At 35.6% G+C, this 25,250-nt stretch overlaps 1 protein-coding gene across 2 annotated transcripts in view; it reads right to left on the bottom strand.

Moving 5' to 3' along the window:
• LOC129938575 (D-beta-hydroxybutyrate dehydrogenase, mitochondrial) overlaps positions 1-25,250 on the bottom strand; it is a 123,507-nt gene that overhangs the window by 81,527 nt on the left and 16,730 nt on the right. For both annotated transcript variants that reach the window (XM_056046214.1, XM_056046215.1), the window contains exon 2: positions 5,682-5,927. In XM_056046214.1, the coding sequence (XP_055902189.1) occupies positions 5,682-5,927 (246 nt within the window). The remainder of the gene's footprint in view (positions 1-5,681; positions 5,928-25,250) is intronic.

Genomic DNA, 25,250 nt, shown 5'->3' with positions numbered 1-25,250 from the left:
CTAAGCCAGACCACGTTAAAGCGTGCTTTCCAAAACCTTCTTCATTTTTACGTAGGTATATTTGTAGAAAATATTTTAGGTATGTGTGGCACTTAAAAAGCCGCATCAGGTGCTGGAAATAGTTTTAAGGCTTGGTAACTTCCCCGTGAGCACTTAATGTGGTATTGGTAAGTAGGTAATAAGTAGGAAGTGGAGAAGTAGGAGTTAAAAATTTCAGCGAATAGGCAAAAGGCTCAGCAGTAGGTAAACAGAACTGTAGAGCTATTGCTGATGGCGTTGGTTTTTCTATCAAAAACTTATGAAGGGAAAGAATGTTATGATGGTGGTTTGTGCGAAGTTCAGGAAATGCACTTCAAAAATATTCATAAAGTCTTTGGGAACAAGGAGAGAAACGAGTAAAGTTTTCTTTTTAGAAAAGTTGCGGATACGTCGTAGATTACTCAGCTAGTGACCATGAAAAGAAAAACTTGAACTTGTTGGTTTTTTTTTTTTCAAAAGTCGTATCGTTTCTTGAGGAATAATTTTATAAAAAGACTTATTTAAGTTATTTTGATCTTTGAATTGTTTTGTATAAAGTGTAAACTATAATTACGAAACGCAAATAAATTACACTATGAACTTATCCAGGAAAATTAACTAAAATTTTGCAGTGAATTTGTCATAAAAGATAAGAAGATTAGTTTAGCGTGCATTTTTCAAAGCTCTGTTACACAAATGTTGAGATTAAAATAAGTGACAAAAAGATGTTTCATTTGTTGGCTTATTTAAAAATGTATCTTAATTGTGAGATTGTAATTAGTGACCCACGAGCCCTTTTCATTTGAGCTGAAACATGAGTTGTGAAATAAATTCTAGTGACCCACGATTCAAAATAAAACTTCTTATTCAAAGCATAGCCAACAAATCAAAACGCCACCAGTCAAGTTGCTTAAACCTTACGAAGCAAACTATAACGACAAAACCAACTACAGGGGCAGAGTACCTATAGAAGCAACCATTTTAAGACATTATCTGCAGCATCGGCAAAGCAAAAACGGCGTTCATTATGCTGTCGAAAATTAGGAGGAATAACTCTATCAGCTTAAGGACAAATAGATGTCTTCGTAACCTATGGATTTTCTGGCCAAAACAGTATATATGAAATGGATCCTTCATTGAAGGACAGGCCAGGAACCTATAGACTCTATGATACGAAGGCGTACGTGGCAATGGATTGGGGATTGGACATACGGTTCGGACTGCATTGCAGGCCAAGCAATGCAGTGGAATCCGCTCACACAAGAAGAAAGAAGAGCAGGACGACCGAGTAGCACATGGCGCAGAACAGTCGAGGTGAAATCAACATCACTAGGCAAAAGTTGAAGGGAGCTGAAACACATCTCTGGAACCGTTCACGATTGCGCGTAAGAGTAGTAGAGGCACTATTCCCTTTAAGGGTTCCCAACGGACTTAACAGATCTGAAGACCTAACACTAATTTGTTGACAGAAATGGTGACCACTCAATTAATGCCATGTTTGTATGCGGCCCCCCGTAGTACCCGTGGCATGATGATTAGTGCGTTGTGCAAGGGGTCTTGGGTTCAATCCCTGCCTGTGCCACCTTAATTTTTAAAAAAATTCGCTGGTACTGCCTCTTGCGAGGAATTGACAAATCCTTCAAGAGAAATTGTTCTCATGAAAAAGTGCTTTCTCAAATTAGCCGTTCGGAATCGGCCTTAAATTGTAAGTCCGTTCCATTCCTGACAACAGTACTCGCACACAGGAATGGTTGAGAGTCACTAGGCCCTGATTCACAACGGATTGTTGCGCCACCCAATATATTTTAATTTAATTTGTATGGGGTCCAAATTTTTTTTACGCTGGCCTGGATCCGTTCACGATTCTAGTTTTTTAAGGAATAGCTCATTAGCACGACGCTGAGAAAATGGATGGAGGCAATTTACCAATGCTAGCCTATAATATTAGAAGACAGCGGTTATGGACGAAAAAGTTTGCTGATAGCACCAGTTAATCTACACCAAGTTGAACAATCTGAAGCAATATTAGGATTTTTGGCGGCTTGCCTTACCTATTTGAGATTGTCACCAACAACTTACTTACAACTTACACCATATGAAATGATGATAATGGTTACAACAAAATTGTCACGAAAGAATTTCGTTGTACTGAACTGACAATTATTTCATCTGTCAATACGTTATGCAATGGAACCTTGTCACATAAGTGATTCAAATTTGTAGAATTGTCATCTGTCAATGTTTATGAAATAGGGCCCTGGTAGTCAAATTACGAATTTCAGAACTAATTATCATATTGACTACAGCAATCGTCATATTGATTACCGCAGTTTTCATGTTGACTACCTTGGTTGTTATATTAACTACCACAGTTGTATTGTTGACTACCGCTCTTATCATATTGGCTACTGTGCAGTTGTCATATTGACTACCGCAGTTTATATATTGACTACTTCACTTCCCGTATTGACTACCACGCTAGTCAATATGACAACCGTAGTTTTAATTTCTCTCAATCAAAGTTGTCATATTGACTTCTAAAGTTGTAAAAAAATTTCGGATCTCAAAATTGAAAAATGAAAATTGTCCTTTTGACTATAGCGGCTATCAGCTGAAAATTGACTACCAAAGTAGTCAATAGGATGGCGTTTTTCTTTATGTGTAAATACTGGCTAATGGCTGAACCCAAACTTTTTAGATACTGCAATTTTAAGACAATTTGCTCAGTTAGTACCACGTTGAAGCTATCGTGGCCCATCATGTACCGGGTGAAAGCAATACCCATACGATCGAAATCAATGAAGAGAGAAGGCTAGTTCTGAGTTTACACAAAATATATGCATAATGCGTATGAACCATGCAATTTACATGAAAACACCTACAACAGTTTCCATTAGCTTCTCATCCTCACCGATTATCTTCCGAAAAATTACAGATATGCAAGAAACAATTTGAAGACACTCTACGCGCTAAACAAATTTCGGATAGCCATTTTTCAAGTCGTATTCACGCTATCGCGCAAAATGTCCATAAAAACAAAGCGTTTTCAACCATCAACTTATTTAAGGCATATCAACGAATTCCAATAAATGCAGATGAAGTTTAAAAGACTGCAAAAGAAACTTCATAAGGATTATATGAAATCCTTTTCGTGACTCTTGGACTTATGAATGCTGGAAATAATTTTCAAAGATTAATAGATGAAATCTTGTTTGGACCGAACTTTTGCTTTTCATCAGAAAAATACTCGGAAAATGTAGGGAACATTTTTCAAAACATTACTGAATACGAAATGATCATCCAGAACTCTTGGATATACAAGAATTACTGATGCCATTCAAGATTACGTACTCCAAAGAACATGCCTTCGTCTCTTGAATTGTTTGATTTTTACCGAAAATTCATCCCCAAGGCTTCTGAACTTTAAGCACCACTTCCAATAGTAATTCAGAAGGAATCCCAACCTGTTCCATGGAATCCAGAGTTAGAAGAAACTTTTTGCAGTTGTAAGGACGTCTTATCTTCTGCAACTCTCTTGGTTCACAATTCCATTATTAATTCAGAAAGAATCCAAACCTCTTCCATAGACTCAAGAGTTAAAGGAAGCATTTTGTAGTTGTAAAGACGTCTTATCTTCTGCAACTCTTCTGGTTTATCCTTGCTATGTAGCAAAATTTGGTGTTTATACAGATGATTCTAATCATCAACGGTTCCATTTCTAATTCAAATTATAAGTGGAACCTGGCAACCGCTGTTGACCTTGTCAAAGAAACTATTTGGTAGAAAGATTGTTTGGCCTTGCATTATTAACTTCCCATAGGAAGTTATTGTAATGGGTCCGATTTGTCAAATTGAAAATTTTGACATTTCTCGACGTTCTAGAGTTGAAATAAAAGATTTTTAGAAAGATGTCTGTGCGTGCGTGTGTACGTACGTTTGTACGTTTTTTTCGTCGTCCATACCTCAAGAACCAGAAGAGATATCGACTTCAAATAAATTTTGTTATACAGATAATAAGGCAGAAAGATGCAGAAAGGGCTCTCAAGAAAATTGCGTGGGTGGTTTTTTTAGCATAGCAGTTTGAAAAAAAAGGTGAAAATTTTGGTTGACCCTAAATATCTTACGAACCAAAAACGCTAGAGACTTGAATTAAATTTTATATAATAAATTGTAACGTGACACAAAACAGGTATATTTTTTTTTTTAAATCAATATAACGGTTTTTTTATAAATCAATAAAAGTGAAAAAAAAAATTTGTCACCTCCAAAATTTTTCGACTGAAATATGATTTCATCTCTAAAACAATTTTGTGCAATGAAGAATAATGTTTTTGATATCTGATAAAATTTTGAGAAAAATCTAATTGACAGTTTTTTTACAAAAAATAAAAACCTAAAAAAAAAATAAATAAAAGTTGGTAAAAATTGATTTTTGACTCAAATATCTTTTCAAAACTTTGAGATATTGGCTTTAATTTACTTTTATCTTTCAAAACATCTTGTTGTCAACATTCAGTTAAAGTTTGAAAAAAATCGATTTGACAGTTTTTGTACAAAAAATTAAAAACCGGAAGAAAAATTAACAAAAGTTCGTAAAAAATGATTTTCGACTCAAATATCTCTTAAAAACTTTGAGATAATAGGTTCTAACTAATTTTTTCTTATAAGAAATATTGTTTTCAACATAAGGATACGTTTTGAGAAAAATCGAATTGACAGTTTTTTTACAAAAAATAAAAACCTGAAAAAAAATGTATAAAAGTTGGTAAAACTTGATTTTCGACTCAAATATCTCTTCAAAAATTTTAAATATTGGCTTCAAACTAATTTAATCTTATAAGAAATATTGTTTTCAACAGTTGGTAAAATTTTTAAAAAATTCGAATTGACTGTTTTTTTACACAAAATAAAACTCTAAAAAAAAAACAATACTAAAACTTGGTAAAAATTTACTTTCGGCTCAAAAAACTTTTCAAAAATTAAAAATATTGGCTTCAAACTTATTTTATTTCAGAGAAAATATTGTTTTCAATATTCAGTCATTTTTATATAAAAATCCAACAGTCCGTTTTTTTCATAAAAAATAAAATCTACAAAAAATAGTGCGCAAATTTGGTAAAAATACATATAGGCAAACTTTTAGGCAAGACAAATCGACAAACGGGATGGGAAGTTATCAGTGTGGGTCGCATCCCAGCCTCTTTTTATATATCTTTTAACATTAACTTTATGTGTTTTTCGAATTTAAAAAATGAGATATTGTTATTTTATTAAGTTCAAAAACATTTAATTATATGAAATATTATTCATCAAAAAAGCGAAAGACATTTCGGAAGCTTTGAGTATTTTAAGTACCTTCTCGATAGTGATATTTCTAACATAGTATTTCCTTTAATAACAGTGATGATAGGATCAACAATATTTTTGTGGAAAGACTTTTTCTATAGTTTAGCTTCTCTGTAGGTATTGCGTAAGATTGTGTGGTCTTTCAATTTAACAGTCAATACTTCTTCAAAATTCATGTCAACTTAAATGCAATACCATATTGAAAAATATATCCAGTTTAAAGAATTACCCGATTTAAAGGACTTATCTCTACTCTTAAATTTATAAAGCTACAAAATGTTAAAAATAAATATAAGAAATATAAATTCAAACCTTACCTTAACAAAATGATAAAACAAGACAGCTCCAACTGTTGATAGGGCAAACCAAACAAAAATAGCAAATGTTGACACATGAGATATGTCAAATGCGTGCAAGAATGTTGAAATAATAATGGCAGCTGCATGACAAAATAGGAATGGCATCAGCAATCGTTCAAGAATGTCCCATGGGATTTCGTGTGTTTTTTGTGGCAATTGTGAGATGGATCCACGACGTAGAGAACCAACGCGCGAAGCACGACGCTAGAAGTAAAAAAAAACAATAAATCAATATTATTATTATATTATCTGCAAAGTAGTATTCGTTTAAAGAATTTTATAAATTATCATTTGGTATTTATTTGATATGCAGAAGAAAATAAAGCACTAATGTTTAAGTTGTTTACAGAAGTTGATAATACGTTCATAAAATAAAGAGGAGATATCAGGTAAAACAAAATAGAAACATCTTTTGAGCTATTGAACACATATTTAATTTTTTGGAAGTAGTCTATGATGGCTAGAATTTGAATCAAATCGATGGTCTACGGAATTCGCTCGGATCATTAAGTACCGTTCAACTTGTAGGTGGTGTGATATTCCTTAGCTCACAGATTTGATATAACAACCTATAACTTGCTTTGACTACTCTTAATTCTGTTAAAATGGCCTAAAATGACTTAAGTCTGATTTAGCTTTGCTGCTTATATCAAATGTTGTATTTCTTAAAGATTAGGACTTTACGGTCATATAAAAATAGAATATGCCTCATTGAAGCAACACTTGGCTTTTACTCTGTTACGGAACTGCACGCATAATCCTATCCCATAGTCTTGCTTGATATTAATGACAATGGACAAAGCATTTTAAGGTGGAAATCCAAAAAGGTTTTTTGTAATAGTGTATGGGTAGTAAAATTCGTAAATACAAAATCGGACTGAGGCTTTTTCTTTACCTGACATCACGGCTGAAACCGTAGCAAGATCATTTATATCTGGCTGGATAGCGCGTTATGGTATTCCTTTCAAAATCAACACGGATCTTGCACGCCAGGTTGAATGTAACATTTTAAAAGAGCTTAATGGTTCCTTAGGTATAAAACATTTTAAGACAACACGCTACCATCCTCAATCGAATGGGAAACTTGAAAGATGGCAACTGGCGTTAAAAACAGCAATTCGGTGCTATGAAACGGATGGCTGCTGTGGTGTTTTGCATATGATTTTGCTGTGTTTACGCTCAACCTCAAGGATGACATCATGGCTACTCCTGCAGAATTGACGCTTCGCTTACCAGGATTTCTTCGGCAGTCAACGAAAATCCCAGACCAGACCAATTTCGTGAAAGATATGTGCCGAACGATGTCTAAACTTCACCTACTCACACATCATTCCACGACAAAGCTAAAATATTTGTCCAACTTAGTTTTCAAAACGGTTACTCACGTTTTCGTTCTTCCGAACATCTCTAAAACAGCCGTATGATGGGCCGTAAGGAGGAAAAGTATTTCAAGTTGAAAATAAGGAACCGAACGGTAAACATTTTAAATGATCGAACTTTAAACCGCTTTAATTTCTACACAATTAGTAAATGATGCCATACCGGAACGAGGTTGTAATCCAAAAGAAACAGTGCTCGCAAAACTATCCTCATTGACTTACACAACAAGGCCTGGAAAAAGATCGACTTAAAACTTCTGGAAGATGAATGATTGACGACTTGATGGAGGACCGCACCAATGGTAGCGTCTGGCGCATCGCTACTTAATGAAAGGTTAATGTTCGTGTAAATGCAGAACCAAATCGCCAAAACGTTAAAAAGTGATCTGTTTTTAGGATGGCCGCTTTTTAAAAGAGTCTTTGGATAAAAAAAATCAATATTGGAATCGTTGGACTTTTATCTTTCTAACTAGATTAGTGTCGCTGTTTAGGCCGTACAGTTCGTCATTGTATCTTGATCTCCTGAACCCTTCATCTATGTAGATCGTACCAAAAATCCCCTGGAGAATTAGTTCCTCGAAGCATCCTAAGAAGTTCTGATCTTTCTTTGACAAGGTCGAAGCTTGAGCGCCATATATGACAACCAGGATGATGAGTGTCAATTTTCTTCTCTAAATCCAAAGAAGCATTCAAGAGTTATTCTCCGTTTGATTTCAGCGCTAGTGATGTTGTCTGCATTTATAATTGTCTAAAATTATATCTATGCAATGTCAATATCAACAATATCCTTGCTTGATACATGGTCTTGCCCTCATTGACCTCTAAACACATCTTCTCCGCTGGCGTTGTCGCAATGCTTAAAAATGGGCCACTGACCAATATCAGTCTCTTCAAAACCTGATGAGACAGTGTGAATTTTCCATTGTCATTCTACAAAAACAACAAAATTTTATGAAGATTTTAAAACTAGACATTTGTCGGTAGAGCTCTTCTCTATAGATACTATCAAACCCGCACTTGTGATCGATGAAAAGGTGATGGGTATCGATTTGAAGTTCTTGGGTGCGATCTAACATGTGCCGTAATGTAAATGTACGCTCAATGTTGGACATTATTGGTCTGAATTCACACTAACAACATAAGCTATTGGCAAGCGGATCTTATAAGCAACGTTAAGGAGACTTATGCTTTTATAGTTGGCGTTCAGACAGTCTCCTTTATTCGGAAATGGTGCTGAGATTCCACTTAGATGAGTTGGTGTATAATCCTTACCATGTCATCATCTGCTGCATTGAATTATTCAGCAGCAATACCGTCAGCTCCAGCAGCTTTGTTGGACTTCAGATTTAATTTGCATACCAACATGAAAAAAATGCGGTGTTTTCAATTTTTGTATTTTCCTACAAAACTTTATGGCTTTAGTTGCATACAATAAAATTGATCGTTGAGTTCTCTGCGCGTTCTGTTTTGATAATCTTAATAATTAATTCCAAAACTATTCTAAAACATAGGTTTGTTTTTGTAAGCTGACTCATTGTTTAATTATACGGAAATAGAAATCATCTTTAATATTTGTTTGTTATTTCGTGAATAGTTAGAGTCATCTATTGCATGCGAAGATCTTCAAACATTTGGACTATAATCTATGTGTGAATTCGAATGAAATTCTGGTGTCCCCCAGGGAAGCCATCTTGGTCTTATTCTATTTGTTTTATTTGTAAATGATTTGGTTTAGATCATAAAAATTCGTGTGTCCTAATATATGCTGATAACTACACCGTACACCTCACAAGACCCGAAACTATTTAAAAAAGATGTTTGCGTTTTTTTCCACGATAACTTCCGTGGTTTCATGATATTCATAAATTACCGCCTTAATCAAATTCTTTCTCTCATAAACCTTCCTTCTTTGACAAATCATAGGAAGAACTTGCAATTTTGTTTTATTGTTGGAATAATAAGTGACAATATTCATCACCATCAATTCTTGGTAGTTTAAACTTAAATTTTAGTCATTCAAGTATAAGGACAGAGCTGGTAGTTGGTGATTGCCTAAAACTTGGTTTAGGCCAGTAATGCAAATTTCTTACCGTGTTGAAGTTCTTGCTTTACCTCCTCCTGGTGGCCTCCGGGCAATTATTTGTGTATTCCTACATACGTAAGTTAGCAAAAATTGCAAGGGCAAAGTCTCCTTACTCTTTAAAATAGGTTACGGAGATTAGCACTGTTTGAAACTGAACTCCAGCCCGCTATGGAAACGGAAATTTAGACTCGGATAATTAATGATAACTCGTTGACGACTTTTGGTAATTGTACCCGGACAAAGATTGATTTCTGGAATGTGGGGACGCTTCTGGACGCAGAAAGTGAAAATCCGCACAATGCCGGATTCCTCCAATTAGAAATAGAATTTATGCAGTACAGTATAGATATTTTAGGGTTACAAAACAAAAACGGCAATCAGAAGCCTTATTTCGTGGAAGCCCCTTGGTTAAAGGCTCATCAAAGCTAGGTTTCAGAGTAGAGTACGACCCGTCACCATTATACAGTGTTACGCCCCGATGGAGGTCACATCTGATCAAGAGAAAGAATGCTTTTTTAGTCAACTAGGATCCGCCACACTCTCCTCGGAGATGTGATGGATGTTAATGGTGTCGGCAATTGCAATGATAATGGTGAGAGGTTCATTGACTTCTACCCATTGGTGCAAGAAGCAAAAGACTATGTAGACATGCGTGACAGCAGGACCGTTTACAGAATAACCAAAGAGCTGACCGGTGCACACAGCACAAAGCAACACCTGGTGAAAGAAGTAGACTGTACTCTGATAAGTTCGGTGGATGAGCAAGTCCAAAGGTGAAAAGAACACTCTTCCTCGGTTTTAAAGCAAGTGTTTGCAAACCACGTGCATTCGATGCCTTCTGAAGCGCAAGAAAAAGCTAATCCTCGAAGCCGCACGGTGCATTTCCCAGTAAAGACACTTCAGAACAACAAATCGGTAGGACTAGGACTTACAAGCGTCATCAAGCGAACTGCTTCATCCGCTCATAAAAGAAACCTGGACAACCGAAAGCTTCCCCGATGAGTGGAAGAAAAGAATTATCATCAAGCTCCCAAAAAAAAGAGATCTATCAAAGTGCAAAAACTGGAGTGGAATTTGCGATCTACCTATCGTTGCCAAAATAGTAGCAAAAATCATACTGGAACGCATCAGAGAACACCTTTGAGGCCATACTCGATGTCAAAAAAGTAGATCTTATCACCCAACTGCGGATCATTATTGAGCAGTGCATTGAATATCAAGCACCACTACACTTGCTGTTCATCGACTTCGAGAAGGGCTTTGATAGATTAACAGGGAGTATATGTGGTTAGCTTTACGGAGGAGGACATTCCAGAAAAATAAATTGCTATTATTAAAGCAACACATGATGGATCGAAGTGTCACGTTCTACACGATGGTAGGTTGTCAGATGATTTTGAAATCCGTAGGTCTGAGGACCTAAGTAAGTATAAGACTCCAGAAACCATTGGATACTTATTTTAGTAGTTCAAACAATGATGTACAATGTAAATATCCCATATCATACTTATAAACAATGCGGCTACGGGTATGTCACTTTAATGCTCAGAGTCTTTTGCCGAAAATCGATGAATTCCGTGATTTTATCAGTGCAAAATACTTCCTCCAACTTTGGCTTCACAGGTGTTAGCAGTATTGAAGTTGTTGAAAGTCTACTTTCAGTAAAGTCCAATGCACCCTTTCTTTTTAATAATTATACTTCCCGTTTTGTTTCCGTATATCACTCATATCTTCGATACTATCCTTACTACTGGAGAGTTTCCTTCTGGCTGGAAATTGGAAAAAGTTATGCCTATACCCAAAAATGATAACGGTAGCGAATATAGAACAGTTTCCATTTTAACTTTCCTTTCAAAAGTTTTTGAAAGGATCCTGAAAAATCAAATAGGTGAGTTTCTAAAGGAGAACAATCTTTTAACTCCAAGACAGAGTGGCTTTCGAGAGAAGCATAGCTATGTTACTGCTCTGCCTGATATCATAGAGGACTTCCGTAAAGCATTGGATGGCAATAAAGTTAATTTTTTAGTCCTCCTTGATTTTTTGAAGGCATTTGATACTGTGGTCCACAGCAAACTCGCAAATATACTTCGCCAGCATTAAAACTTCTTCTCTGATGCAGTAAAACATATTTCTTACTATTTATCTGGAAGAATGCAAGCAGTTGAAGTAAGTAACAGGTTGTCAGACTTTCTTCCAACCACTAGTGGAGTTCCACAGGGATCTATTCTGGGACCATTACTTTTTCTTTATAGGTAAACGACATTCCCTCCGTAATTCATAACTGCACACTACTTGTGTATGCTGACGATGTACAGATGTATCTCGGCTGCGATCTTGGTCTTATTGAAGATGGTGCTTACCGCTTAAATGAGGACCTTGAAAAACTATCAGTTTGGGCACAGTTAAGTTATATGTAAAAGAGTTTTGGATTTGTCATACTTTCCAAAAATTATTTTAAACAATGCAACTATTGAATATGTGGACTCTGCTCGGAATCTTGGAGTCATTTTTACTCGTAATTTGACATGGTATAAGCATATTAACGCTATAATTGGAAAATCATACGGAGTATTACGCATGCTTGGGGGCTCCCAGGCTTATACACCTATGAAGACGAGTGCAATGCTTGCAAAAAGTTTAATTCTCCCAATGTTGGCCTTTGCCTGCGTAATTTTTTAGAGTTGCAACTTTGCATCCAAAAGTAAGCTTAACGTCATTTTCAACAGCATCATCAGATACATTTATGGCCTTCGTAGATACGACAGAGTATCTCGTTTTTCAAATAGTTTACTTCACATGCCACTAGAGAACTATTTTCAGTTTCGTACCTTATCATTGTTTTCCAATGTCCTGCTTACACACCAACCACCCTACCTTTTTGAGAGAATAAGAAGGGCTTCTTCAGTTAGGTCTGATCAGTTGATTCAACCCCGATATGCCTCCCTAACATCTGAGCGCCAATTTTGTATTAATGCTACATGTAAGTGAAATTCTTTGCCTCGCCATATCAAGAGAATAAACAACATTACAAAAAATTTTTAAATTGAAAAAGTTCAATAGTTCATCAATATTAAGTTGACTCATTTCAATGGGTTATTTTTAATCTGATTTATTTACATTATACATACCTACAAAAATATTTATTAAGAGTGTTTTTTAAGCATTTTTGTTTTATTTATAAAATGCACTGCTACTCGAAAGACTTTTAATTTATTTAATTATCTCAAGATTCCATTTAAAATTTTAACACACGCTGAGAAATACAATTAAGAAAAATCTTAAAAAATGCAATCGGACAGTTTCTTTCTGAATTTATTTATTTTTTCAAAAATAAACAACGTTGAATCGCATTTGGCTTAAAACACATAATTTTTAAATTTAAATCGTCTGAAAACATGATGTACAGATTTAAAAAATAAAATAAGTTTCGAAGGAAAAATGTTTTTATTTATTACCCACAAATAAAACATTTTTTTGCAAATACATAATAAAATAAATTGGCACAAAAATGTGTCTCTGGAAAAATCGTAACGATTTAATTATTTCTATTTTTAAAACTTTTCACAACACATGACGTCAAATGGTAATTTTGATTTGGAAATGATTCCAAATAAATTTTATATAAATATATACACAAAGTTCAAAATAATTAAAACATTTAAATGATCATATAAATAATTTTATCTTACTTTAAGTATAAATGGATCTTGTTGTTGTTGTTTTTAATAGTAATTCAAAAATTATGCCTTTTTTAAAATTGTCGATGGTTCTGTTTTTTTACATAAATATTTAGTTTTCGAAACAATTTTAGAAATTTGGTGGAGACAATTCACTTTCACTGACTGACTGCACCCAAAGAGACTAACAAAAATATTAACCTGATAAAATTTTCACACTTTTAATTTCGTTTGCATTTTAATAAGTCGCAAAGACTAAATTATATGCGATATTATAAGCGGCCAAGAACACTTTATGCATCATTACACTATAATTTGCTTAGCATTGAAATCTTAAAATGTGAATCATAATAAGTTTTATATTAAAAACTAAAATGTAAGATAAAAGTGTAGGAGTGAATTTGAGTGACATGGTTTTTGAAGATATTTATTTACTCCATATATTCAATTAAATATTAGATTCTTTTGGAAATCAAAGAAAACTTAATTTGAGCTTTTGAAGAAATATCGTTAATATATGTTACAACAATAAGATAACAGGAAGATCCTGTTAAGCAGTTGTTTTAGAACATGAATTATTGTGACATGATATAAAAGTTTTCAATTCGATGTTGAAAAAGAGTATATTTTAAAATGCACCAGTGGATGTTTATTTCATTGCATAAAGAGGAATTTATGCCATAAGCAATGGAAAACGATATGAGAAAAAGTTATAATAGCATAATAAAGGGTGTCCCAAAATTAACGCAAGATTTGAATTAAATAGAAAACGCCGTTTTTAGTCTTTTGATAGTTATATTTTTATTGACTCTAGGATAGGGTTATAAAGGGTGATTTTTTGAGGATAGGATTTTCATGCATTAGTATTTGACAGATCACGCGGGATTTCAGACATGGTGTCAAAGAGAAAGATGCTCAGTATGCTTTGATATTTCATCATGAATAGACTTACTAACAAGCAACGCTTGCAAATCATTGAATTTTATTACCAAAATCAGTGTTCGGTTCGAAATGTGTTTATCGAAAAATTTAGTTCAGCGATGAGGCTCATTTCTGGTTGAATGGCTACGTAAATAAGCAAAATTGCCGCATTTGGAGTGAAGAGCAACCAGAAGCCGTTCAAAAACTGCCCATGCATCCAGAAAAATGCACTGTTTGGTGTGGTTTGTACGCTGGTGGAATCATTGGACCGTATTTTTTCAAAGATGCTGTTGGACGCAACGTTACGGTGAAAGCCGATCGCTATCGTTCAATGCTAACAAACTTTTTGTTGCCAAAAATGGAAGAACTGAACTTGGTTGACATGTGGTTTCAACAAGATGGCGCTACATGCCACACAGCTCGCGATTCTATGGCTATTTTGAGGGAAAACTTCGGAGAACAATTCATCTCAAGGAATGGACCGGTAAGTTGGCCACCAAGATCATGCGATTTGACGCCTTTAGACTACTTTTTGTGGGGCTACGTCAAGTCTAAAGTCTACACAAATAAGCCAGCAACTATTCCAGCTTTGGAAGACAACATTTCCGAAGAAATTCGGGCTATATCGGCCGAAATGCTCGAAAAAGTTACCCAAAATTGGACTTTCCGAATGGACCACCTAAGACGCAGCCGCGGTCAACATTTAAATGAAATTATCTTCAAAAAGTAAATGTCATGGACCAATCTAACGTTTCAAATAAAGAATTGATGAGATTTTGCAAATTTTATGCGTTTTTTTTAAAAAAAAGTTCTCAAGCTCTTAAAAAATCACCGTTTATATGCAATAACACATCGGACAAATGGCTTCGACGGCTTTGCATGCACATGCGCACTCTTTTGTTGAAATTTTCCATGACCATTCTGCATAAATGTGGCTGAATTTCGTTGATGCAGCGTTGAATCTCCTCCTTTTATGCACGGGTGGTTGTGGGCTTGTTGACATAGACTTGTGATTTCAAATAACCCCATAAAAAGAACTCAAATGGTGTTAAATCACACGATCTTGGAGGTCAATTTTGATCACCGAAACGAGAGAGTACACGACCTGGAAATGTCTCATGCAGTAATTGAATTGTTTCACGGGCTGTATGACATGTGGCACCGTCTTGTTGAAACCACATATTGGACACATCAATATCATCCAATTTTGGCAGAAAGAACTGCGTAATCATGGCGCGATATCGAGCACCAGTCACAGTCACTGCTTGACCTGCATCATTTTCAAAAAAATATGGCCCAATTATGCCTCCAGCCCAAAATCCAAACCATACAGTCACGCGTTGTGGATGCATTTGTTTTTCGACAATCACATGTGGGTTCTCCCAACCCCAAATGCGGCAATTTTGGCGATTGACAAAGCCATCAAGATGAAAATGTGCTTCATCGCTTAGGATGATTTTGCTCGAAAAATCAGGGTCCATTTGTTGATGTTCAATAATCCATTCAACGAACTCTCTTCTCTGTCCATGGTCATTAGGCTTCAATTGTTGTGTTAATTGAATTTTGTAAGCATGAAGACACAGATCTTTGGTAGTATACGCTGTAGAGAGGTTCTTGAAATTTGCAATTCTTGTCCACGACGTCGAATTGAGGTTCCTGGATTGTCAGCAACACTCTCACGCACTGCTTCGACATTCACAATTAAACGGCTTGTTTTTGGACGAAATTTGCAATTCTTGTCCACGACGTCGAATTGAGGTTCCTGGATTGTCAGCAACACTCTCACGCACTGCTTCGACATTCACAATTAAACGGCTTGTTTTTGGACGACCAGTGTGTTTGGCGTCTCCAACGGATCCAGTCTCCATGATTTTTACTTGCGACATATAGGAACTATATGGCAAGTTTTGCATTCGTGCAAAATTTCGAACTCGAGATTTTAATCAAACATGATATTACGATGGTAGACAAGTCGAAAAAAGTGGGTCCCGCGATTCCGTCCGGTCGGTTTTGTCTGTCTGTCCACGCTCCTACAGCCTAAACCATTGGGTCGATTGAGTTCAAACTTGGAAGTTAAGGTTTTGAGCTAATTCGCGTTAGGCGTTTTTTTCATTTTTTTTTTAAGATCAAAACTAACAGTGGCCACCATACAATTTTTTTGGTCAAAAAACGAAAATTCGGATTTTCTCAAAAACAAACCGATAGATTTTCTTTAAATTTTCTCTAAAATTTTATTTTTTAACTTGGCTTCTTTAAATAAGAAAAAGAAATTTTTGTATTGCTCAGGAAAGGTACCGCTCATAGAACCGTTTTTTTGTTTTTTAATTTTCTCAGAAACTTAAAAACCGATTTTAATAATTTTTTTTCTGAATAAGCTCTTATATTGTTTTAACAATTTTTGGTTATCAAAAGTGCAATTTTTTATTGTTTGGATTTTTAAAAAAATATTGAATTTTATTTTTTCAAAATTCGATATCTCGAAAACGGGTCAACATTTTTTTACGAAACTCAAATATGTAGCGTATATTTTTAATATCTAAATAACTGCATACCAAAAATATTTTTAAAACAAAATAGAAAAATTTTATATATAAAAAATTAATTTAAAAAAAAACCGCTCTAACGATTTTCAAAGAAAAAAATTGAAAAATCAAACGTTTTTTTATTTATAAAATGGAATTTAAATTTTTGAAGACAAATTTATTTTTCGTGAGAAATTTTGAATCTTAAAACAGTTTTTCTTTTAATATTTTAACTGTGCATGAGCCCGAAAGAGCGCATTCTTTTGAAAGAAGTGTAATTACATCCCTAGCTGTTATCTAAATAAGTGCATATGGTACATATTTATGTATTTTTATAACTAAAATTATTGTAAATACCAACGATGGCCGCCCATGTAGCGCAACTGTATCGGATTAACGAATATGATATATTTAATCAACAATCTATTTTAAAGTGTCTATCAAGAAGTAATATCTTGGAAACTTTGTATATGTGATTTTAAAATATTATCCTTTACGAATAAGGCTGTTTCACACATGATTTACTTTCCTTCGCCTATATAAAAGAATAAATACTTAGTATACAAGCTAAAAAAACGGGCCAGAAAGAGTAGGTATATGTATTTTCTATTTCAACGTATACACATTATACCTATTTATAAAGGTATTACGTACAACTTCTACAACTACTGCTTACGTGTCACTTCATAACTAAAATCCAAAGCGTACAAAAGCCTGATTGTAAACAACAAATGAATAGCAATTTCTTGTACCTGTTCGTATGCTTGTTATTTTTTTAAACTTTAACAAAATAAATGAACTGAACCTAAAAACTTCAAGTTAGCGCTGAAAACTTATAGTAAAGAAGGAATGTAGTATGTACCTTTTAGCTACCAATAACATTCCTTCATTATCATCATAAACATGTCCTTATCTATCTATCTGCATAAAGCTAAGCACACCAATGAACTATACTTATTCTTTTTAGACATCTACCTGCTACCTAACTACACAACCAATAGGCGATCGCTTTACAATTTAAACATTTATGGTCTGCCTCTTTCTTATCTTATTTATTTTCCATCCTGGTTCTTCTAAATTCTAATATGAAATTACAATAAAGCTATCTAAAGAAAAAAAGCTTTTAAGGAACAAGTTGAGTCTATATGAATCGCATCGTAGCTTTATGCATAATAGAAACCATTTTTCATATACAAAGATCGTACCCAAGTAAAAGCAGTTTTATGAATGTAAATAAAAACAAATATCGGTAAAAGATCCTAAGCAACTGACGTAAGCATGCAAAAGTGTCTTTCATCCCCTTATTAAGCCTAGTACATACTTGTGAACCATCTCGTGAACCCATACAAATTTCAGTTTTTGGTTCACCCGTGAACTTGCTCGTGAAGCTGAGTGGAGAACAAAGTGGAGAGTTTTCGTTCACGGGCAATTCACGTGCAAAATATACGGGAACTGTTGGTGAAGCTGAAGTCAAATGTTCACAACGTGTACTCACAAGTGTGTACCAGTGAGCAATGTCAAAAGTTCACTTTCTCCACTGGCGAACGTTCACTTCACGAGGAAGTATGTACTAGGCTTTAGATAAAATATTAAGCCATTTTGTTTTACTTTTCCGTTTTTTATATAAAGTGCATTGATATAAAAAAACAAAAACAAATTCATCAACATTCATATGGAAGCTCTTTTATGTGAAAACATACACCAGGATAGACTTAAGCCTAGTACATACTTCCTCGTGAAGTGAACGTTCGCCAGTGGAGAAAGTGAACTTTTGACATTGCTCACTGGTACACACTTGTGAGTACACGTTGTGAACATGAACAAACCAAATGTCAAAGCTTCACCAACAGTTCCCGTACATTTTGCACGTGAATTGCCCGTGAACGAAAACTCTCCACTTTGTTCTCCACTCAGCTTCACGAGCAAGTTCACGGGTGAACCAAAAACTGAAATTTGTATGGGTTCACGAGATGGTTCACAAGTATGTACTAGGCTTTAAATAGAATGAAGGATATTGTGTAGACTTTTTGGGTCGAAAATTAATTATCTCCCTTATTCTGCTGGCTGCTTATGGGAATGGAAATAATATTTTTTCTCTCGCTCCCTCTGAATTTCTCCACTTTCGATACAAAAGCCACGCCAACGACTCGGCATCTGGCGCCGTAAAAGTTTCTGCTCATGAGAGTACTATGGTTTTCATATACCTGCAAAGATCGTGCGGTTTTTTTTGACAAATTAAATGGCATTTATATCGTTGAAGACAAACTTATTTTACAGGTATATTTTAAAATCTTATATACCTAAGTACTTTTTTAAACAGACTGTTAGCATACAGGAGCAAGTTCGTGCGACCCAGTCGTGCATTTTATTTCAATTAATCTCTTCACAGTTAACGAAGTTAAAACACTATTCCGACCATATTTTGTATGAAATTTTCGAACTGCAGCCGCCAAGCTTTCACTATTTTTGAAATATTTTTTAATAATGAAGACACGTTGTTCTATCGTGTAACGCTCCATTTTTAATAACCCTATACTGTTAGCTGTCAAATTGCTTTTTTTCAGGGTTGCCAATACTTCACTGCACAAATGGCGGCAAATTCAAATCTTGCGTTAATTTTGGGACATCCTTTATAATCATAAAATGTTCCATTTTAATTGAAGCTATGTGTCCACGATAACTTCAAGGATTCCATAAACTTAATTCTTACGTGGCCTCGAAGTGAACCTTTTACATACGTTGAATCACAACATCTCGTGGGGAAATTGTGATCACCTTTTCGAGTAATAACACGGTCAAGAAATCTGTCTTGCTAAGTTGAGATTGTTTTGTTGAAACCACAAACGCTCCAGGCTAAGAACCTTACAGTATACAAAAACATGCTGAAGATGCAAATGATTTTCAACAATCATTTCTAGATATTCCGAGCCACAAGTGCAACAATTCCTCTAGCCCCCAAATTCATTACTAAAAATGTTTTTCGATGAAAGTCCAGATCGTTTTGATGGATTTCGAATACCAAATCAACGACGTTACTGGTGATCGACCGACTTTACTTTTTGTGTCAACGTAAATTTAAAAGCTTTATGAACTACCTGTAAAGTGGTTTGTGGGATGCATAATTACAAATCTATGTATAGGGTTTTTGAATTGACCCGGTAGAATTTGGCGAACCGTAGCCGCAATTTTTTTGCTTAAAAAAGGGTGTTCGTTAACAGAAATGTTGTGCGCATTGCTTCCATTTTACGGTAGACGTGGTGGCCAACAACCAGCCAACACCCGTACATTCAAGCAACGCAAGATCGGTTGAGAACATCTCCTCCTCCGCGGTCCGTGAAAGTATACAGCAGAACCCGATGCAGTCTATTTCTCGCCGTGCTCAGAAACTCGGCCTATCGCAGACTTTAATTTGGCGAATTTTGTGTCGAGGCTTGGGCCTACACCCGTGCAAGACCTAACTGCCCCAGGAGCATAAGTTCATGACCATAGACAAAGCCGCCGTTTGTTTGCTTCTGGGCTTCGAATCATCTTTAGTTACGATGCTCATTTTTTGATGAAAGCAGTGTTAAAAAAAAAATGTTGAAGCTGTCATCGTCAATAACGGGCACAACATAACGGTGATAACTTTTTTTTTTATGGCCCGATTTGAACTAGACGACATGTGGTTCCAGTAGGACGGCGATACGTGCCACACAGCAAACGCCATGACATCTACCCACCCTTAATGAAAAAGAAATTTTGTATGATATGCTCATCGATGCCACTTGCCACCAGGAGGCACTGCAGAGTAGCAACTTCTGCCCTTAATGGAATTCCCGATCGTGATTTGCGACTAGAAACACACTATGATTCTGATGAACTGGGGACATTCGTTACGACAAATCTTTCACAGTTGATTCTAGAACAACGCATTGCGTATGACTGAATTATGCTTCCAATTACTGGACAAAGTGGTAGACTTTTCTTAATAGATGCTCCCGGTGGTACAGGCAAGACTTTTCGTCTTTAACGAATATTGGCAGCCATACGATTCCAAAATACACAAAACACTGGCTATTGCATCATCTGGAACTATTTTAGATAGTGGTAAACCAAGGCATTCAGCATTGAAACTGCTGTTGAATTTGTAAAACACTGAGGCACTAACATGCAACATCAGCTAAAACTTTGTAATAGGAAAAGTACTCCAAACGTGTCAAATTATCACATGGGACCAATGTACAATATCTCACAAGTAAGTATTGGAAGCGTTTGACCGTAAACTGCGAGATTTGGGAGGAAACTGACGGATCTTCGGTGGTGCACTCATTTAACTGACTGGTGATATTTAACAAACACTGTCCATTATACGACGTTCAATACCCGCTGATGAATTTATTGCAGGCCCTTAATCATTAGTTCTATGGCGTCACTGACAAAAATTGACTTTGAAAACTAACATGGGTGTTCGACTACAACGGGATGCATCGGCTAAATATTTTGCAAAACAATTAATGGATATTGGAAATGGGAGAATGGAACTTTATGAATCTACATAATGTATCAAAAAATACTAGCAAACTTTTGTAAGATCATAGAAGCATCGATGAATTGGTGCAAAAAGTTCTCTCAAACATTAAACGAAACTACAAAAACCTTCAATGGATCGGTACGTGTGCTAAATTAGCTGCAAAAACATCGATGTCCATACTATCAACTTCATCATTCAGCATGGAATAACCAGTGAAATGACGACATAAAGGGTTTTTCGACAGGAACGCTACCGAAGAAGAGCGACAGGGAGAGTAAACGACGCCATAATTTTTGCCACTCTTTTGATATATCCCTTCAGCAAGGTTTGCCATTTCATGATGGAAAGATATTCGAGCTAACAACTAGTCAAAATTATTAAAACTTACTACCGAAATTCGGAGTCAGTGGCCTCAACGTCCAGAGCAGTCGTAATAGCCAGATCAACAATTAAGCGTCTAGTAGACAAATTTGAATTCACAGGCACAGTACAAAATGTTCCCGTGCTAGTGAGACAAAAAAATGTCGAGAATATTGTTGCCGCTGAGGCTTCAGTTGTAGAAAGCCTAAATGTGTCTCTCACACTTCGTTCTCAAGCGTTGGATGTCTCTGTGACGTCGGTGTGACAAATTTTCCGAAAAAACATTAAGATTAAATTGACGCAAGAACTGAAGCCGCTTGACCACCACCAGACGAGACGTATGTTCTTGAATTGGGCTGAGAAACAACTTGAAAATGAATCGGATTTTCATAGAAAATTCATCTTCAGCGAAGAGGCTCATTTCTGGCTGAGCGATTTAGTCAATGAACAAGATATGCGGTATTGGTCAGGCAGCAATCCCCACATTCTTTATGAGTTATCATTGCATCCCAAAAAAATTACGGTTTGATGTGGTTTATGGGCTGGCGGAGTCAAGATCAAGATCAAGAACGGAACGGTACTGTAAGTGGGGATAGCAACCATTCAATGATAACCGAATATTTTCGGCCCAATTGGACGACTTGGACTTGGAGGACATTTGGTTCCAACAGGACGGCGGCGGCGGTGCCACAAGCTACACAGTCACAATCAATTTATTGGAAACCAGGTTTGGAGAACGTGTTATCTCACGAAATGGTCCAGTCGTTTAGCCGCCTCGTTTGTGCGATTTGACGCCACGCAATAAGACTATTTCCTGTGAGGCTACGTCAAGTCTATGGTCTATGCAAACAAGCTAGCTACAATTGATGAACTTCGTAAGAATATCGAACTTGAAATTGCATAAGAATTAGCCGATTAAAGCTTGAAAGCCATCGAAAATTGGGTTCAGCGTCTGGAATTCTGCAAGCGCGCCCGTGGTGGCCATGCAAAAGAAATCGAGTTGCATACAAATTGGCATCAAACGTACTTTTACAGGATAAAGAATTTCATTGATATCCAAAATCTTTTGTAGCGGTCTTATTGAAAAACCAGATATAAGTTCATCGATAATATGGAAAATTAAGACAAGGTTGTAAACTATCCAACTAAATTCTTGAATTCGCTTGATTTGCCAGACATGCCACCGTTAGTTCTTATATTAAAAATTGTAGTGTCCATCAAACTTTTTTTAAACATTCTTTCACGACTTTGCAATGGAACCATGCCCTCATTCAAGAAAATGATGAACAATGTTATCGAGGTAACATTTTTGTCTGGAAAATTTGAAGGTGAAGACGTACTGTTTCTACGTATTCCAATGATCTCGACCGATATGCCATTAAAATTCAAACGTTTATAGTTTCCGGTGTGACTAGCTTTGGCAATGACTATTAACAAAGCACAAGGACAATTGTTACAAGTATGTGGATTGAATTTGGAGAATCTATGCTTCTTACATAGGCACGTGGCTTTCCTCACGTGTCAGAAAATATTATAAAGTGCTTATTATTCCATTTTTAATTTCTATATATAATAGTTTTCAAATTTCAAGTATCAAAAGATTTCTGCTTTAAAAGTGGCAGCTGCCAAAATAGCTTGTTATTCAAAACGAAACCTCTTAATGGAAAACATTTTATAAGATGGGACTTGCACACCTAGCTTTGAGTCTCTTATCACGAAAATGTCTTCTATTTAATTCTTCATTTTGTTTAAAACTTTAAACTTGTGTAAGCAAAAAAAACCAAAACCAAAACAATATGACTAAAGTAATTCAAAATGAACCTAAATAAAAAGCTTGCTGTATCCTTTTTGAATGCTTATAAATCAAACATTGTATCTAATTTCATGTCGTTTGAATTGATTTGATTTTATTCGAGCTAACGACTTTAATTCTTCTTCTTCACTCTGAAAATCCTAAACTGATTTTATTTTGTATGAAGAAGAACTCTCATCTTCTGTCAACTGATAGCTTCTGCATGACCATTTACACAAAGTTCTTGAAGGATATCATTCATTTCTGTCCTTGATTATTCACCCCTTTATATTTTACAAGCCTTTTCTTTCCATATTCTCAAAGATCTTGATTAATGAAACCATTCTAGACATTTTTATACCCAACCGGTTAAACTATTCTAGTTATGCAACAAGTTCATCAATTAGCCAGTTCACAGTTCTTTTAAAACAACTTCACCCTCGATTAAAAATAAATTCTCCAACATGAACTACATTTTCACGTTAACCCTTTCTTATGTGATATGGTTGTTTGATAATATGGCAAAATAAAAAGTTATAAAACATGACAATAGCAACAACAATCAAGCCCAGGTAGATCCTCGTATGTGGGTGTATCCTTATATTGTTTTTTAAGACTCGTGTATGTTTTTTTTTTTTGCTTTGTTTGAGGAAAGTTTCATTTACGAAACACTCCTCCTTCTTCTCAAGTTGAGTGCTTCTTGGTTATGGCTTGAGAAAAAGGTCATATGTACGAGTTTTACCCATATATAGGGTAGCCTATATATCCCCTACTTTATTTATGTATAACTAGACAAAGACATATACCCACAATATTTCTCACCTACTTGTTACCCCTATTTAGGGTTGATTTTAACCGGAATCAAGCCAACAATCAACCCTAAACCAACTGTGTGTAAGGGTAAAACACCTCGTCGAGAGCAATTAGGCGTAATCGAGAGGGAATTCGTTTAGTAAATATAAAATAAAACTTTGTTAACTAGTTTGGTTAGGGCTTAAGCTAATATTGACCCTTAGTTTGAACTTAAGCCTTAATTCATAGGCATGCATATGTACATATGTATGTAGATTTAAATAAATAATATATATGTATGTGTGTTTAAAATTAACATCCATAAATATATGTATACGTAAGTATGGGCCTTAAAAAACGTGCCCCAATTGCAATTTATTGCATAATTAGTTGTTTAATTATCGACGCATATATAAATACAGTCAGCGCGCCCGCCGCGGTTGGCCCGTGTTTGTTGATTTTAACAATTACCAATTTAAATATTGGATGCCGCAAAGGTGCATACATATAATGGTCAGTCCGGTCAGTCGTCCTTGTTGTTGCGATGTATTCATTTTTGTTTTTAATATGCGGCTACCATTTTATTAACATAATATATTGATGGAAAATCCTGTGGTGATGACAAGTTTTACGCAGACGTACATTTTAATTTATTATGGTTTTTCTTTGTAGTTTAATTTCATTTCAAATTCAACTTGTGAAGTTATCGGGGATACACCGCTGCTATTTTACAAACTGTTCATTTACAATATTGTTGTTTCTATTTGTCTTATCCTACTTATTTTTAAGATGAAAAGCTTTGTTCCACTTTTGGTTATATAAACCATCAAATCACCGGTGGACCTATTGCCATCAAAGCCATACTGCCGATCAAAAAGAAGCATTCGGTCTTCGACATATTTCTTGCGCTGATAATTAATCGGTGTTTCCATGACCTCGGGAAGAAGCAATTGGCCGATAATTAGAGGCGGAGAAGGTTTTGGACATCAATGCAATTCCTTATTCCTGTGAAAGGCCGTATAATTCCATTATGTATAGTACATATTTTTTTGCTAGCTACCACGGGCACGCTTGCAGAAGTCTAGACGCTGAAATCAATTTTCGACGGTTTTCAAGAATAAATCGGCCGATACTGCTGAAATTTCACGTTCGATATTCGAGCGAAGTTCATCAACCATCGCAAGCTTATTGGCATAGACCATAGACTTAACGTGACTCCACAACTAACGGAGTCAACATTCACGAACGTGGCGGTCAAGCAACTTAACCATTTCGTGAGGTATCACGGTCTTTAAACTTGGTTTTCAATAAATTGATTGCGACATTCGCTGTGTGGCTTGTGGTGCCATCCTGTTGGAACCACATGTCCTCCAAGTCCATATAATCCAATTGGTCTTGATCTTCACGGAAGAGGTACGCCCAATAAAGCCGCTGCCGGCCCATAAACCACACCAAACCGTGCTTTTCACGGGATGCAATGCTGACTCATGG

Source organism: Eupeodes corollae, chromosome 1 (genome assembly GCF_945859685.1).
Source record: "Eupeodes corollae chromosome 1, idEupCoro1.1, whole genome shotgun sequence".
Lineage (NCBI taxonomy): Eukaryota > Metazoa > Arthropoda > Insecta > Diptera > Syrphidae > Eupeodes > Eupeodes corollae.
The sequence above is the reverse complement of the archived record's forward strand: the minus strand, read 5'-3'. Positions and strand labels throughout refer to the sequence as shown.